Source organism: Plasmodium brasilianum, chromosome 1, assembly GCF_023973825.1.
Source record: "Plasmodium brasilianum strain Bolivian I chromosome 1, whole genome shotgun sequence".
In the NCBI taxonomy this organism is placed as follows: domain Eukaryota; phylum Apicomplexa; class Aconoidasida; order Haemosporida; family Plasmodiidae; genus Plasmodium; species Plasmodium brasilianum.
The window spans coordinates 1,297,591-1,315,906 of record NC_090114.1 but is presented as its reverse complement, the minus strand read 5'-3'; the positions used below and the strand labels follow the sequence as shown (position 1 = coordinate 1,315,906).

The window sequence follows — 18,316 nt, the reverse complement described above, 5'->3', positions numbered from 1 at the left end:
ATGTTCACTGAATTTTTTTTTAAATTAAAAATACTTATTATATATAGTATATATAGTTCTACTATAATTTATTCTTAAAGGTAAATGAGTAAAGTTATAGAACTAATAAATATATTTTTTGTTATTAAAATTGGCATTAATAAATAAGTAATGTGCCTATAAATTGCTATACTTATTTTTTATAAAATTAAAAATATACTAAAACAAATCCTTTCTTATCTACATTTAACATATGTATAAATAGAAAAGCACTTTTGAACAAAATAAATGGGGAAGTCTAATTTTTATCATATTAATTATTAATAATTTATAACTTGAATGTTCTAAATATGTTTAATGAAAAAAACACTTTCTGGAGGGAAAGTATTTATACATATAATTTATTTTTATCATTTGATTTTTAAAAAGATATATTCCAGTGTTCACTTTTATGTGAAAGATAAAATACATTGGATGTAGATAATAATTCAAGTGATTATAGAAATAAATATAATGATTTAAAAGACATTCAAAAAGACATTAAAGCGAATTTTAAAAAGGTAGCAATATATTTAAGGAATTAACATAATTCGTGAAAAAACATTCAAAATTTCAGAGATATCTGCCATTATTTTTAGCTTATGTTTTACTATAGGAAAACAATAATATCAAGGGGTTTCTATAATTACAATAGAAGCACAAGTGTTAATAAAGTTTATAACATAATAAAAAATATTATAAGTATTTTAAAAGAGGTACCTTCTGAATGTAATTTTGTAGATGTGTATAAACCTCGTAAAAATGGAGAAAATTTATGTGCTTATTTTAAAAGTTATGACTATATTAAAAGGAAATATGAATATAGATATTAAAAAACAAAAAGAAATATAGATGAGTGCAAAGATATATTAGGTAATTAATTTAAAACTACACCCAAAGAACAACTTCTGTCTATTAATAAATTCCCAGAACAAAATAGTACAACAAATAAACACTGATAATTAATTTAATATAAAATAAAAAAGGGTAAATACTTATCAAGGTAATGTAATACATTCATTATAAAGTTATCAATGATTTTGAATATATATTTAATTAAGTTAACATAGCAGAATACTGTGACTGCTAAGGTTCTTAATATCTGAGATACCATCAGGAATTAATATGGATTATGATAATACTTCAAAAACTATATGTAATAATTTAATATAATATGCTCTTGAATTATAACTATAGTTTCCTTAACACTTGGAATATATTATCTACTTTATGCCCCTAATATTGTAAACATAAGTTCTTCCTTAAAATTCATATACTACACTCTAATTTTTATATAATAATAACCTTAAAATATTTTGGTTTAAAAATAATTACATGATATTCTTTTTATCTTCTTAATATATTCTTTAGTAACCTCTACTTGGAAGTTCTTTATGTAATACATCAGAGAAAAAAAAAATAATAATAATATATCTATGGAACATACAAACTAATTAAGAAAAGATATAACCATATCTATATAGATATATTATAACAACAGACAATTATGTTCATCCTATCATCCTGTATTATAATATGTATAATAATATGAAGTATAATACTAATTGATTCTAAAAGACTACATTAAGAAGTATAAAAATAGGGTTCACACTCTAATTCTACTTAATAATAAAATAATATTAAGAAAAATATAAATAATAAATTTAAGTATTATAAAATTAATACTAGAAATGTTATTCAGTTATATTATATATAAATATGTATAAGGATTTGAAAGAACATCCAAATTTTTTAGAAAGTATACATAGGTTACTTTATGAAGTGTTATATAATAAATGGTTTTAATATATATCTGTTTTGTTATCAATATATTAGGAATACAACAAGATACATTGTAGACACATAATAATATAACAGAAAATTTTATAAAAAGCGTACATATTAAGAAATCTAAAATAATCTTTAAGTTATATAACAAATAGATGATCAAATGTCAAATAATATTAAAATATAAAAATTGTTTGAAATACTCCATATAAGGAGTTGGTTGAATGTAATTAAAAAAATGCTATTTTATATTGTTATTCGTAGCATATTTTCTTTTTTCTACATTAAATATAATAATTAAAGTTTTATTAGTTAATTTTACTGACACATGTTTTATTAATTTATATATTATATTTTAGATGCTGTGTTTTTTATAAAATAATTTTATTAAGTTTTCTTACTATAGTAACTTATAAAAATATTCAGATATTAAGAGTATAATTACTATATTGTAGTTAATAAAAACATTCCTAGTTACAATTTTTATTATTTAGATTAAGTTAAATTAATAACATAGGATATATATTATGTACTTGTAAGGTTAAAATAAATAGTACATGAAATAACACTATCCATTATAAGTTAGATTTAACAATACTGTAACATAGTGAATTTAGTTAAATAATATGAACTCATTCACTTATATAATTATTCTCTAACTGAATATATTATGTATACGGGAAAAAAACTAATTCTCAATATGTCAACAGTGACATTATACCATAAAAAATAAAATATTATAAAAAAAATTTTATAGCTCGATTAAATTATTAAAAAAATAGTATGTTCATTTCCAAACATTAATAATTATAATTAATTTTTTCTTTATTATACCATACTAGTTTTCACGACAACATATTTAATATAATATTAAATGAATTGATATGTAATAATACCATAATATACTAAAAATAATGCTACAGATAATAGATGAATGAAGTTATTCCACTTGGGTACACAAAATATTAAAAAATATAAGAAAGATTATATATCAATTTTTGCTTCTTTTCATTAATTATTATAACAGAAGCAAATATTTAATTATAAAATTATAAATAAATAAAACAATAATTGATAAATATATATTTTTCAGTATAAAAATAAAAAATTTATGAATTATTTCAATATATATATAATTGATGAAAAAGGATTTATCAGAATATAGTTTACAGATAAAATAAATGTTTTTTATCAAATTTTCCTGAATATTTTTTTTATTTTGGATAGTATTTAATATATTTTTTTATCCTCAACGTAATCTTTTTAAAATAGTGAATTTTAAAATTTCTTAAAATAATTTTATTCCGAATAACTTAAAACAAAATTTTTTATTATGCTTATATGGTAATGGTTATTTCTTTAAGCATGCATATTACATTATTACTGGTGCAAAGTAAAATAAAATGGATTTTAATTTCCTCGAAGAATAATAAAGAGAGAAATATATATACTTTTTTAAATTACAAAATAAATTGTATTTTTTATACTTATTATTTATAAATAAAATTTTTTTTTTATAATAGAGAATACATAAATCAATTGTTATATATAACAATATATATCATATTTTAATTATTAAAAAAAAAAAATTAATTTCTAATACACATTAATATAAAGATAATAAAATAAATTATTCATTATTATAACTACAAAGGGAAATTATACTAATATATATGACATATAATTGATCATTCTACCCAAGTAAATCATAATGAAGGAAATTTAATTATATATATATTTATATATAAATACAATATTTTCGAAATGAAATAGGATAATTTAATTAATAATTTATCTTAAGCTGCCGTCAATATATAAATGCCATTTAGGTATATTTTTCCCTAATATATATCATTATTAGAATTTGTTTGTACATTTATAAAATTAAATTTTATAAGATAAAAATTATCCCCGCAATATATTATTTTATTATGGGTACTATATCCATGATATTCATTTTATTTTTTTCTAATTTAAAAAATTTTCTTTCGCGTTGTAAGTATAAAATTATTATAATATAATTTCAAATCTATAAATATAGCATAATTCTCAATAATAAATATTTATTCACTCTATTTATTTCATATAAAGTACATAATATATCATTATATTATGTGCTGTTATTATATATATATGTTGATATTTATGTGTTTTTAATTATGATCATTTAATTTAATTGATGTATCTCAAAACAGAATGAGTGCTTCAAAAGATGATTTGGTATATATTTTACATTTACTAATATAAATATTAATTCATATTTTAATGCATCATACCTCATTAAGAATGATAGATTTTTTAAAAAAAAAAAATTAGTATTTATATATTTAATTCTTCTGATTAATTTTTAGGAAAATATTTTAAAAGAGTTGCCTGAATATACAAAATATGCTGATCTATATAAGAATGGAAATAAAAGTGTAAGTGTTGATTACTGCAAAGAAGAAACTAGTTCTAAATGGAAAAATGAAGACGTAAAAAAAGTTTGTAATAATATTATAGATTACTTAAAAAAATTTGATAAAACTAAAAAAAAAAAAAATATTAATTATGATGTATGTTCTTACTTCACTTACTGGATATATGATAAAATTATAAGTGAATTAGGTACTAAATGGAATAAAACTATTCATCCAGATGATAGAACAAAACTTAATCACGCTATCCTTTCTGCATATAAAAAAAAAGTAGAAAAAGATTGTATATTTTACTTTGACGGTAATTTTAATGAATGGAAAGAAGAAAAACATTTGTACTATTATTTTAAAAGTTATGATCACATTAGAAATAAAAAACATTCTTCTGGAACAGAAAAAAATAAGTATTGTGACTATCTTGAACAGATAAAAAATATATACGAAAAACATATAAGGAAATGTTGTAAATATTTTTTTTTGGAAAAAAATAACGATAACATATGTAAAAACTACATAAAATGTGAAGAACAATATAACCCATATTATATCTTATCCGAATTAAAATGTAAACATAATTTATCCAGTGATTATTGGGAAAAACTAATTCAAGAATTAATTATTGATAGGGATGTTATAATTCTAAGTCAACATTCATCTAAAAGAACTCTTATAAACTTTTTAGATGATCCTTTTTACAAAGCAATAACATTTGGATTCGTTACAATAGGACTACTTTTCACATTATTCTTATTCTATAAAGTAAATAAATATTCCCTTATAAAATATAATTGCGCTACACACTTCTGTATAATAAATCTCCCTTAAAAAATATAATTACAAAATAAAAATTTTATTTTTTTTATATTTTTATTTTTATATTAGACTTATCACTACAGGAAAAATAAAAATAAAGAAACATTTTTAGATCAAAATGAATTATTAGAGAGATTCTATTATGCAAAACACAGAAAGTTAAATTTAGAAGATAGAGACATCCATTTATCTTATGATGCTATATGAAACATTTAATTCTAATTGCACATGTATTATAAAATGTTTTATGACAGACAAATTAAGACACATTTAAATCTTATTCTGGAAGTAAATTAACTTATAAAAACAAAAAAAAATAATAACTGCATATATAAATGATATAATAATAATTATTATTCATTTGAATATTATACCCTTATACGTATTTTTTATTATTATTTTTTTGGGAAGTTTTAGTACCTTTATTAAATAAACAAAATGCTTATAGTTTACATAATAGAAAAATATATTTTTATACAGAAGTATTAATTCATATTTTTATATGTTACAAAATATAAAATTATGAAAATTAATTATTCTTTTTTTTTTTTCCTATTGATTTAGTGATTATCGTTATATAATAAGAATATATAAATACTAAGGAGTAAATGTTATTATATGTTATATATATTTATTTTATATAAATATATATATTCATCCATTAATTTTTAAGTTATTATTTATTACGGAGAACTATAATGAATATATAATTCTTTAAAGTATAAGAATGAAAGATATGTAAAGGCCTGCTATATAAGAGAAAATTATTATAATGATATATTAATTATATATTATATAAATATATGCTTTTTTTCTAAAGTGGTAATAAACATATATTATATCAATTTGCAAACAGAATGATAAAAGTATTCATTTTGTATTTTATGGTATAAGGGATAGGTGCATATTCTTACAACATGTTATATAATATTTAAGTTGAAGTATATCAAAATTTTTTAACTAAAATTATTCACTTTTAATAAGTAAAAGTAGGCGAATAAATATAGAATATTTATTATTGTAATCCTTGGTGAACTTCTGTGATTACATGAATTAAATAACAAATAAATAAAAAATGTATATTATTAAAACACAAGTAGAAAATTGCATTGGAAATTATATAACAATTAAAGTAAATTTATAAAAACTGAAAGACTAAACAATAATAATATGAAATTAATGCCTCTAATAGTATGAAATTATTTATCCTAAATTAAATATGTTAGAGTTTTTCTTTATTACGTAATGTTTAAATTATCCACATAATTATTAAATAAAAAGAAGACTTATTTTATTAGTTCAACATAAGGTAATATTTTTACAAATAAGAAATAAAATAAGATAATGGACCTAAATAAATAAATAATAGTTTATTATTTAAATGGAGAAAAGTATTAAATTTATATTTGTTTTACGTTGAACATATATGCAACATAATAACATATATTATACTAAATACACTTTATTTTAAATAATTCAATTAATTGTTAATAGAATCATATATATACCTTTGGAATTATTTATATGTTGAGAAAAAACAAAATTGAAATAAAATATTTTTTTACCACAGACATAACGTCATTCATAGTATACAATAATGCATATTAATAATATAGACATTTACCATAAGTAAAAAGCAATAAATATAAACTATTATTTTTATTTTGAAGGAAAGAAGATATTGTAGTTCATAATATAATACTATTATATAAATAATATTATTAAATATAATATTAATATTAATATTGAGCAACATCTTGAAAATATAATAAGGGAATAATAAATTATAACATTCTACGTCTTATGTACTCTAAAGAGATTTATCATAATGTTTTTGTTCTAAAGGTATATTATTTATATTTTATTTTTTTATATTATTTATTTTTTAAATGCTTTTAATTAAGTTACTCTTTATGACTTGAATTATTTATTAAAATTAAATGAAAGAATCTCAATCATTAGTGAATTTGTGTTTATTGCATTTATTCTTTAAATATTGCAATTAAAAGTGATGTAATATATTACAATGTTTTTCACTTTAACAGAAAAAGTAGAATTACATGTAAATTTTTTTTTACGAATATTAGATTCATATAATGGTCATATAAAACACAAGTAATACATTTCCCTATGAGATGCATAAATATTTTTAAATATATGCCTAAATAAAGAAATATTAATTTTTGGAGGTACAGAATATCTACAATAAAAAATAGAGTATGATACTTTTATTAAATTTTTGTGTATTTATCTATAACTAATTATAATTTACAAAATTATTAAGCTTAAACTCTATATAAACAAAGGATAGTCATATGAAACATTCAAATTATATGAACATTGACTTAATCAAAATTTATAATATTTCGTATTAAATTATAATTATTAAAAATAACTATTCTATATAACATAAGATATTGTAATATGCTATAAAAAGAACACCAACTATTGAATTACGTAATTCAATTTTTTTTATATACGAAAGTACATTAAAATTATCCATGGTTATGAATGTATTGATATATATCTTCCTTTTAAACGAATAAAAATATTATATTCTTTTAAAACAGTAATATTTTAATATATTATTAAAATAAAATTGTTAAAAATATACAGAAAACGAAATATAACAATCAATGTACATCTGATGATAAACATATATTATTATTTTAAAATAAAAAACTAGTTCCACAATGATTTTACTATGGAAAACTCATATTTTATATTATTTATTTATCTGGTAGTGTATATTTATGAAAGAAAATGAGCACATTTAGAATATGTGTCTCTATTTGCATACATATTATGATTTTACTAGTAAAAATTCATTATTATAAAATATTATTAAAAGTATATATTTAATTTACATGTAATGTTATAGTATATATAAAGTGCACTAAAAATTAAAATGACAAACAACTTAAATGATAAATGTTTAATGTCCACAAAAAAATATAATTGTATGTACTGAAACGATAAATAAATTTTTTTTATTAGAAACTATTTGAAAAATACAAGGACGCACTTATTATACATAATATATCCAATAAGTAATAAGAGGACTATTATAAAGTATCAAAAAGAGGTAACTTATATATTACGTGGGAATATTAATATAGAGTAAAAAAGAGATAATATGATATTGTGCTAAAATTTAAAATAAACCATATAAGAACTATCATAATTGTTGTAACGAAAATAATATATATATTTTAAAAAAATAAAAATATAATATTGTTAATTTTTACTTATTTTCTTTTTTTAATTTAAAAATAGAATTTAAATTAAGTTATATTTTAATATTTTAATTATTTACTAAGAAGAATAATATTTTTTAAAGAGAACAATAATATAAAGTTAAATATTAGATGATTCAAATAATTTACTGTGCATACATTATGTAATTATCATTATAAGGATTACAATATATAGCGAACACAAACATATGAAAATAGCAACTTTTTAATGATCAAATTATTTTTGATAAAATACTATTTATTCAATATCACATTATAAGGTATGCCTCTGAGATATGCTCCTAATATTATGAAAAGTATATGAATAAATGAAAAAATAACATATTTCCCCTAAAATTATCAAGATAAAAATTACTAAATTAAATATATTAATAAATTATATCTGTATTCCTTCCTATTTATTATACATATATAAATAATGTATGTTAATTATATTAGAAAATATATATCACTTAAAATATTGTAAAATTAATGCATCTTCATATTTCATTTCCATCTGAATTTTAACTGTGATATCTTTTTATTTTTATTATTTTTACTAAATATATATATTTAATTAAAAGTAATCCAGAATAAATGATTGGAGTTTTAATTTGCATCATTTAAAAATAATGACATAATTTGAACTTGAATATTATAATTTTCCAAAAAGTATTATTCAAAAATAAAAAACTATAATTTATTTACCTTTTAAATGTATGTTTTTTTACATATTTGTTAGTTCATTATAATTTTAACTCTATAACTATATTAAAAACTTTTAAAAAATGAAAGTTCTATGATTAATGTATTATAAAATGTTATACAAAATAGTACTCTCACCGTTAATCATAACTGCTACTTTATTTGTTTAATTATATAAAAAATATTTTACAATAACAACTTTTTCCAAAATGTAATGTTTATAAATTTATAATTATTAACAGGAAAACTTCTTTTAAATTATTATTTTCTATTTTCATATATAACAGTGCATAACCTATATTCTATATAATTCCTACTCCATAAAATTAATATTTAATAATATTCTTAAATCATATAATTTTTTTTCTATTAATTCAAAAAGAAACTGATAAAAAATTATCTAATTAGTTTAATTTATTAATTAATTAATTTGCATATTTGGAATATTTATCAATGAATTTAAACTTTATTATTTTATTAATAGCTAGTTTTTTATAAGATTAAGATGTAAATTTTATAATATATATTTAAAAATATTTTTATTTGCCATTGCTGTAAAAAAAAATATAGTTATATAAATTTTAAGTTTTTAAAAAAATATTATAAAAAAAAAAATAATAATTAATTATAATGTCTGTTATAATTAAAAAAATATTATATTGTTAATAATTTATACTTTATTGTAGAGAACACAATAATAATAATCTATATCATGGAACAAAAAATTAATTCAATTTTTTTTTTCAAATTTTTTTCATTTTTCCTTTTAATTTGGAGACTCTACTTTAACAATAATATTGTATGATAATATAATTTAAGCATATTTTCGTTATCCATATTTTTTGCGTTTCATTTTTAATAATACATTTTTATAACGTTAAATTATTTATTTTTTAAATAAAAATTATTTACTTGGTTTTTTTAGAGTACACACAGCAAATTATTGAAAGTAAAGTACAACATCAATATAAATTTAAGTACAAGAACTTATAGATCATTAACAAAATATAAGCAGGACAAGCATACAAATATTTTAGCATTAAAAGAGATACATTGCAATGGAGTAAACCAAAAAAATGATATATATAATAATGAAAAAAGAGATAATGTAAAATATATACAATTAACTGGAAGTTCCTTAAACGAAATGGAATGCCATAAACAAACTAAGAAAAACAAATCTTATATATTTGAAACAAAAAAATGTTCTCGTTCAGAAAAAAAAATATTTAAAGAACTTGATTATATAAACTTTCTTAAAAACAACAAAACTATTAGTAATAAGCTTTACAACAAAATAATACGTAAAAAATACGGACTAAAAATTACTTCACCTTTAATATTTTTATTGTTGTTCTTAGTAGTATTCATATTAGATTTATTTGTTGGTTATGGCTTTATAAAAGGATTGTTCAAAGTATTTACCGCTTTGAAATTATGGGATGGACTAAAACCCTTTTATTCATTTTTAATGAAATCCCCTTTTAAATCGCTGTGTTTACCCGTGAATATAACAAAGGGTACAAACGCAGGTAAAAAATATTTTCCCGTTTTAGATGTCTTTTTTGTTTTTCTAATATATATTTTACCTTTCCTTATATTAGGTGCCTTAACTGTATTAAGGCTTATTTATTATCATAAGAAGGTTAAAAAATATGATAAAATTAAGTTCAGAAAAGGGTAATATGAATAATAAAGAATATGTTTCTTTTATGATGAAATATGCTTTATAACATATTATCTATAATATCTTTAGCAATATACTTAAAAAACAGATTCATAATTGCGTGAATTTTAAAGTATATATACATACACTTGGAATTTCTAAAATATAACTCTAAAAAAAATGATACTAGTTTTTTTGTGAATTTAAATTTTTTAGTGTTTTTCACCTTGTATTTTAATCTGATGTTTCAACATAATTAGTTATTTAGTTTTAATGTTTATATTGGTGTATATAAATATATTTATATGAAAAATATATTTGTGTATGTTAATATTAATGTATAATAGTAAAATACATATAATTTTATTCAAGTCTTGTGTTAATTTATTTTTGATATGTACGATATGCTTCTCCCTATTTTTTACTATAGCTTCTGTTCAAAACTATTATTTGTTCAGTTTACTAAATAAATTTGTTATTATTTTTACAGTAAAAATATATGTCTTTTTTGAATAAAATAAAATAAAGTGAATGTATTTGGTTCCTTATATATATTTTTTTTTCTTTTAAAAAAGTTTTATATTTTTTCTATAAATAAGTTTTATAAGAAATATGTTAAAATATATATTTATCGTAAAAAACCTTATATGTTTGCTTTTTTTATTTTGCAAATCATAAATATAAAGTTATAAATATATTATACAAAATATTCCTATCAAATAAATACTATTTTTTTTTTGTTTATTGATTTCTTATTTTTAAAACGTCACAAATATATGAAAAGAAATAAAGTTTAATTTTTCATTATTTTGTTTAATTATGAAGTTAATTAAATTTTATAGAATTATTAAGATATATATTATATAGAAAATTTATAAATAAATATTCTATTAAATTATTATTTTTAATTATTAGTGTATTAATTAAATGATTTAAATATATTCATATATTAATAGGCAATTTTTTGAATTTTTTTTTCTTTTATTTTCTTTATTTTTTCATAATGATAGATAACAAAAAAATACTTTATATATATTTTAAAATTTTTATTAGGAGTCATAAATGTCAATACACTTTTTTCTGAAATAATATAAACATACGTTGGTAAAAAATTTATATATATGAACAATTTTTTACTCTTAACTATAAATATATTATATAAAGTGTTAATATTATTTTAAATATATATAAATATAATAAGTATTTATTTTTTTATAGATATTTTTTAAATTCATAACATTGATTTTATTAGTTATATATGTTTTAATGAGGTATACTTAAAAATCAGTTATTTCATTTCATACAATGTTTAATTAAATATGTATTAAAAATAAGTTTCCCCTTTCAACCTTTTTTAGCGTAATATCTTTTTATTAAAATTATATTTTTTATAGGTATTAATAAAAATAATAATATAATGTTAATGTATTTTTTAGTTTTTATAATTTCATACACTTTAAAATGCACTGTTTAATCAATTAAATGACACATGCATATATTTTTTGCACAAAAATATATAGTCCTCAGAAAAAATGAGACTAGCTTACATGGAAAATGCTTCCTTGGTATGGTCATAACACTAATATTAAAAAATTAATAAAAATTATATATATATTAATATTAAGAATTATACATTTTTTTAAATATTTTTTTCTATGAATAAAATACATATGCGGAAATACTTTAAGATAATATGTTTATTTTATTTTTCTAGTTTATTAATTTTTCTTTATTAATAATAGATATTTATATGAAAAAATATTAATGATTTTCTATTTTTTTCGATCACAAATAATAATTTTTATCACATGATAAATTCTTAATAATTAACCTAAATATTATAATCCACATAGAAAAAAATAAGTCATAATTTCATTATTATAAAAAATTTTTACATTATATAAAAACATTAACTTTTTATGATTTTTCCTAAAAATATGTTTTTAAAAATATAAAATTATATAAAATAGTACAATATGAATTCCTTATAAATGTTTCCAACAGAATAATTATTAAATCTTCCGTTTTCATAATTTTTTGTTATCGTCCTTTTATATAAATTATGTTTGTTTAATCCATGTTATTTTTGTTCATAATGTTATAAGGACGTAATTATTTTTGAAATTATTTAATTGCACACTAATATCTTATTTCAAACTTATTTTTACTTTCTCTTTTTTTTTTTTCTTTTTAGATATATTAATATTTCTCTAAATAAATATTTATTTATATTTATAAAAGTAAAAAAATAAATTGAATTTATGAATTTTTAAACTATTCATTAAAAAATTAAAAAAAAAAATTATATTTGGATTTATATACAAATTATAATACTGCAAAATAATCACACATATACTGCTCATTATTATAGTACTTCTAAAAATATATATGTAAATTCATAGATTTCTTAATTACCTTAAACTTTATCATATTAATACATAAAATTTTATAAAGTAACTCGTATCTTTTTTTATTTAGATATATAGTACTAGTGTATATTTCATATAATAAAAAGTGTATCACATTGTGATATTTATTTTGTTATTTTACTTATTTTTATAACTAATATTGTTTAGCTATAATACAAGTATATAAAAAAAATATATATAAAACATTAGAGTTATTTTATGATAACAAAACAACATAAACGTTTGTAACTTTTGAATATAAATATTAATATACATTTTTAACATGTAGTACATTCTTTTAAATATACAAAAAATTTTCATTGATGATTATATAATTTTTAATTTTATTTTTAATTATGTACATTATATTATTTTTTTTTCTTTTTTAAAAAGATTATCAAACAAAAAAATTCATAATTTTACTATTAAAAAATAAGATTTAATGCATTTAATATTTATTATTTATTTTTATTTAAAATATTGTCATTAAGTATTCAATTTTATAACATTCTAATATAAAAATTAAATAAACCAATTTTAATGTTATTATGAATTTGTAAAAATTAGTATGATTCATATTTACATAAATTCAATTTATTAAACTTAAATAGAATAGATATATCAATAATAAAAATATAAAAAGATTCTTCTGTAATTTGCAAGATTTAAAAGATAGTTAACAACCTCATAAATCTAACATTTAATAGTATTAAAGCACAATAATGGAAGGAAAATTTAAGTATCACATTTTTATTAAAATACTTGCATTTATCTTTTTAATTTTAATAAGCCATTATAACAATAATTTGGAATTATAATAATATATCTTTTCTTTATTTATCTATTATTTTTTATTTATAAATGTAATAATTTCTTACTGTAGAAATGTACATCCTTAAAAATAATAAATATTTACTTTTTTTACTGTTTATAGAATAACTGTTATAGATCGTTAGATAATAATTATAATATAGATGATCATTTAGAATTAAAATCTAATATAGTACTAGAAGAAGATTCAGTGGATGTAAATTCAACGGATAATATATCAGGGAACAAATTAAATAATGAATTACTACATTAGGAAAAAGATATATTTATAAATAAAAAAGACTCTGTAGCAGAAAGAGAAGAATTAAAAGAAAGTATATTAAACACGGAAAAATGGGATAACATAGATAAGAAAAAAAAGTCTTCTATAGTTAATAAAATAGGTATATATTTAGGACAGAGAATATTCAACCTGTTAAATTCCTTATATAAAATTAAGAATAACACGAAAATTAATAAAAGAACTACTAATGGAATGAAAAATGGGAAGTTATCTTTAGTTTTTACGTTCTCCATTTTAGTTTCTTTGATAATAATAACAGCTTTTATAACAATTATATATTTTATAACTTCGGGAAATTATATATTATTTCAACTTTCAGTTGCATTATTATTAGTTTTATCAATTTTGACTGGATTCGTTATAACAAGTATTCTTTATATTTCAGTGAAAATTGGAAAACATAAAAAAATGAAGGAAATTAATCTTAAAAATTCTAATAATGATTTAAGTTCTTTCATAAAAAAAACTTTTTATGGCCATATGTCACTTATTTAGTTCAATTAAGAATATTATATATATAAGATTTGATCAATGCATTATTTAATTTTTGTAGTACTATATATTCATAACTATTTTCATATAAAATATAAAAAATAAAATATTTTAATCTTAACACTTGGTAAATTTGATTCTTTTACTTTTTAAAATTCTATTTTAAAAAATTGTTTGAATGTAATTTGACAATTTAGAATAATTTACGTATGTTTATTTAAGTATAATATGCATTTAAAATATATTTATTTTCTATAAAATGCACATAAGAAAGTTCAGATAGGTATGGTTTGTTAAATTAGTAAGAATTTTCTTCTTATTATGTTTAAAAGTTTAAATTATTCTGTTTTAATTTCTTAATGACTTTTTAGACCAAAATGACTATTTCGCGACATAATTAAAATAAAATATGTTTTGTGTTTTAAATTAATACTGAATGTCTTTTTCTGTATATAAATTTATTGAATATGCATTTTTATTTTCTATAGTAAAAAGTAAATATAATTAATATTTATAACATATTTTATTATAGTAAGCGTATTACAATGCATATTTATTACAACCTCCTATTTAATATATGATTAAATTTTTACACGTTTTATAAATAAAAATATAAATATGTAATAAAATAGCACTATTTTTAAGAGTGAATTTTATATAGTTCCTTATTAATTTTGAGTTTTATAAATTTTTGTAGGTAAACATATTATAAGAACTTATAATGTTTTACAAATGTTTTTAATTTAATTTATATGAATTAACTAAATAATTATTATAAAAATATGCTTCGAACATATATTCTACTTTTCTTTTTACCTTTTATTAATTTCAACTATTTATTATACTAATGAACTACGGTTAGTAGGTTTTTAAATGTCAGTATATACATATACTCATTTTTATTCTCCCAGAATGAATTATATATATCCAAAGGTTTAATTACGAATAAATTGAACAAAAATAGATATATTTTTTTTTTTGATAATCTTATAATTATTTTCATGATTATCCGATAATGTATATTTCTCTCTATATGTTCTAAAAGTATGATGAATAATGTATTAAAGTTGTTCAAAATTAAGCAAAATTAATATTAGGAACTACCAATATTTTTACACTAATTGTGCTCCTTTAAACATATACAAAAGTAATAAATATAAATCAATATTAATTTTGCTTTATTCAAAAATGTATAATTTACTCTTTATTAATTTGATTTTTTATAATTAGAGTTAATTAAACTAGTAATTCAATTTTTTTTTGTTAATTTAACTGCATACTTTTTTTATAAACATTCATATAAAGATTCATGGGCTACAAAAAGTGAAACTGTCAAATGGAACATTATAAGTTGAAAAATATATAATAAAAAGGATACAAATTTAAACTAAATAAGGTTATCTTTTTTATTTTTTATTTAATAATAAACATTACAAAATTTTGTTAAAATAATGTTATTTACATAATATATATATATATATTATATTGCAAAATATAATAAATAAAAAATACTTTATGCACAAGAACAAATTAAAATTTTCATAACATATTTTTATCCAGGAATAATATGGATATATAAGTTTCCTGTATGTATTCATTATAAATAAGACAAAATTAATATTATAGTTGAAAATATAATGTAACCTTTTACTATCTGTAAGTTTTACCTCTTATCTTTCATTTATTGATATAGTTGAAATTATAAAGTTAAATACTTATATACAAATATATATTTTTTTTAATTTAATTTGAACTATCTATATTTATAAAAATACTTTAAATATATTTAGAACAATTTTAAAAATTAAGTATGTAGCATATTTATATCTGGTAACAAGGTGGTATCACATATTCAATTGGGCATTGTATATTTTTGTAATAAATCTATGCTTAAATAAACAAGTGTACTAAAAAAATGGAAATTTAAAGTTAATTTTAAATTAATTTGTAGCATCATTAAGTAATAATATTTATTTCAACTTAGATAAAAATTTCAAAACTAAAACTCCTTAAATAAAGTAATTTTTTTTTTCTTTTAGTATACTTCAAGAATAACAGATGGAATTAGTATGCATACAATATACTGGTCATATTCAAATATTTTTATTTATAATCATAATAAAATAATTAAAATGATATTATATATTATTATAAGTATGCAATATAATGGCATCTATGATCTCATATGCTAAAAAAATACATTTTTTTTTATTATATGAGGAAACATGGAAAATAATTAACATACATAGTGCAATTAATATTTATTAGCTTTGGTTTAATAAAATAATCAAAAACAATATATAATAATTTAAAGCCTTCTCCTATTTAAGATAATGTTGCATTTTATATTTTTATAAATATATGGTGATAGATAAACTAAAAAACAAAAAAATTTGATTTATGATATTCATTAAAAATTTAATAAATAAATAAATAAACAAAACATAGGGAAACATATAAATTAAAAGGTTTTCTTTTTAAAGTGAAGAAAAATATAATTCACATAAGTAAATAAAATGAAATAATAATTTATTATAATCATATAGCTCATAAAAAGATAAATATTGTTTTAATTAACATTGTATTATATAATTTTATAATTTTATTTAATTATACAATCAAAAATATTATTTCATTTTTTTATAATTATGAATGTTTATTTTATTATCATTTACTGGTATTATTTTATTTGTACGCTTAACACGTAATTGAAAAATTACTGGTCGTAATTCTTATTAATTCAAAAATTGACGTAAGGACATATGTATAGCTATTAATTATGCTTTTATTTATCTTTTACTTTATTTAACAAATATGCATTAAAGATTAATGGTACATAAATTAAATTATGAATGTATATATTTCATTTTATTATTGAAATTATAATTTATAGCTCCTTATATATATTCTATCTTCAGTGAAATACGATTACTGTCATATAACACAAAAATATGGTTATTTATTTGTATTTTCCATATATTTAGGAAAATGCTTTAAAGGATTTAAATTTATATAAAAAATATACATAATAATATAAAGTGATCAATGTAAATGAGTTTGGTTAATAATGTCGCGAATATGCTGTATTCGCAATAGATAGCCACTTAAATAATATCCGTAAAAAAATTTGAAGAAATATTAAAAGTATATTTGATATGAAGAATAAAAAAGGTAAAAATACTTGTTTCCCCTCCAAATACTGTTTATATTATGAAATATCGAAACTTGCTAAAAATACAAATCACAAAAAATTTATATCAGGAATTGATAGTAAATTTAAAATAGGAACAAAAACTATTTGTATTTTATCATGTCACTACACTCGTTCCCACAATATCAAAAATAACTATATGAGTTTCTGATTGAATGTAAAACATTTGTATGATTATTATGAAAGTTATACATGTAAATATAAAATTTTTTCACTTTTTTGCACCAATCTTACAGAATAGGTATAAAGAATATCAAAAACAAAATTAGAATAGTATAGAAAACGTATAAATACTATAAGAAATATTGCCTTTTAGACGCTTCTACCTATCAAATAAGTTTTTTGTAATGTGGAGAAATGTAAAATCTAAATAAACTTTTATAATTATCAGCGTATTAAATTAAAAGAACGAATTCTGTAGTAGCATAGAAAATCAATCTAATATAAG

General features: G+C 17.9%; 3 protein-coding genes across 3 annotated transcripts; all 3 read left to right on the top strand.

The window, feature by feature from the left end:
• Positions 1-329: 329 nt before the first annotated feature.
• Positions 330-851, top strand: MKS88_000572 (uncharacterized protein; the record flags this gene model as incomplete). The annotated part of the gene is made up of 3 exons (XM_067216876.1): positions 330-363; positions 460-539; positions 618-851. 3 exons carry the CDS (start codon positions 330-332, stop codon positions 849-851), a joined length of 348 nt encoding a protein of 115 aa, XP_067075807.1.
• A 3,151-nt stretch (positions 852-4,002) lies between these two features.
• MKS88_000571 (PIR protein) lies at positions 4,003-5,243 on the top strand (the record flags this gene model as incomplete). Its single annotated transcript, XM_067216865.1, has 3 exons — positions 4,003-4,026; positions 4,158-4,982; positions 5,106-5,243. The coding sequence occupies 3 exons, from the start codon at positions 4,003-4,005 to the stop codon at positions 5,241-5,243; spliced, it is 987 nt and encodes a 328-aa protein (XP_067075806.1).
• Positions 5,244-9,689: 4,446 nt separating this feature from the next.
• MKS88_000570 (fam-l protein) lies at positions 9,690-10,661 on the top strand (the record flags this gene model as incomplete). The annotated part of the gene is made up of 2 exons (XM_067216854.1): positions 9,690-9,776; positions 9,903-10,661. 2 exons carry the CDS (start codon positions 9,690-9,692, stop codon positions 10,659-10,661), a joined length of 846 nt encoding a protein of 281 aa, XP_067075805.1.
• Positions 10,662-18,316: the final 7,655 nt, after the last annotated feature.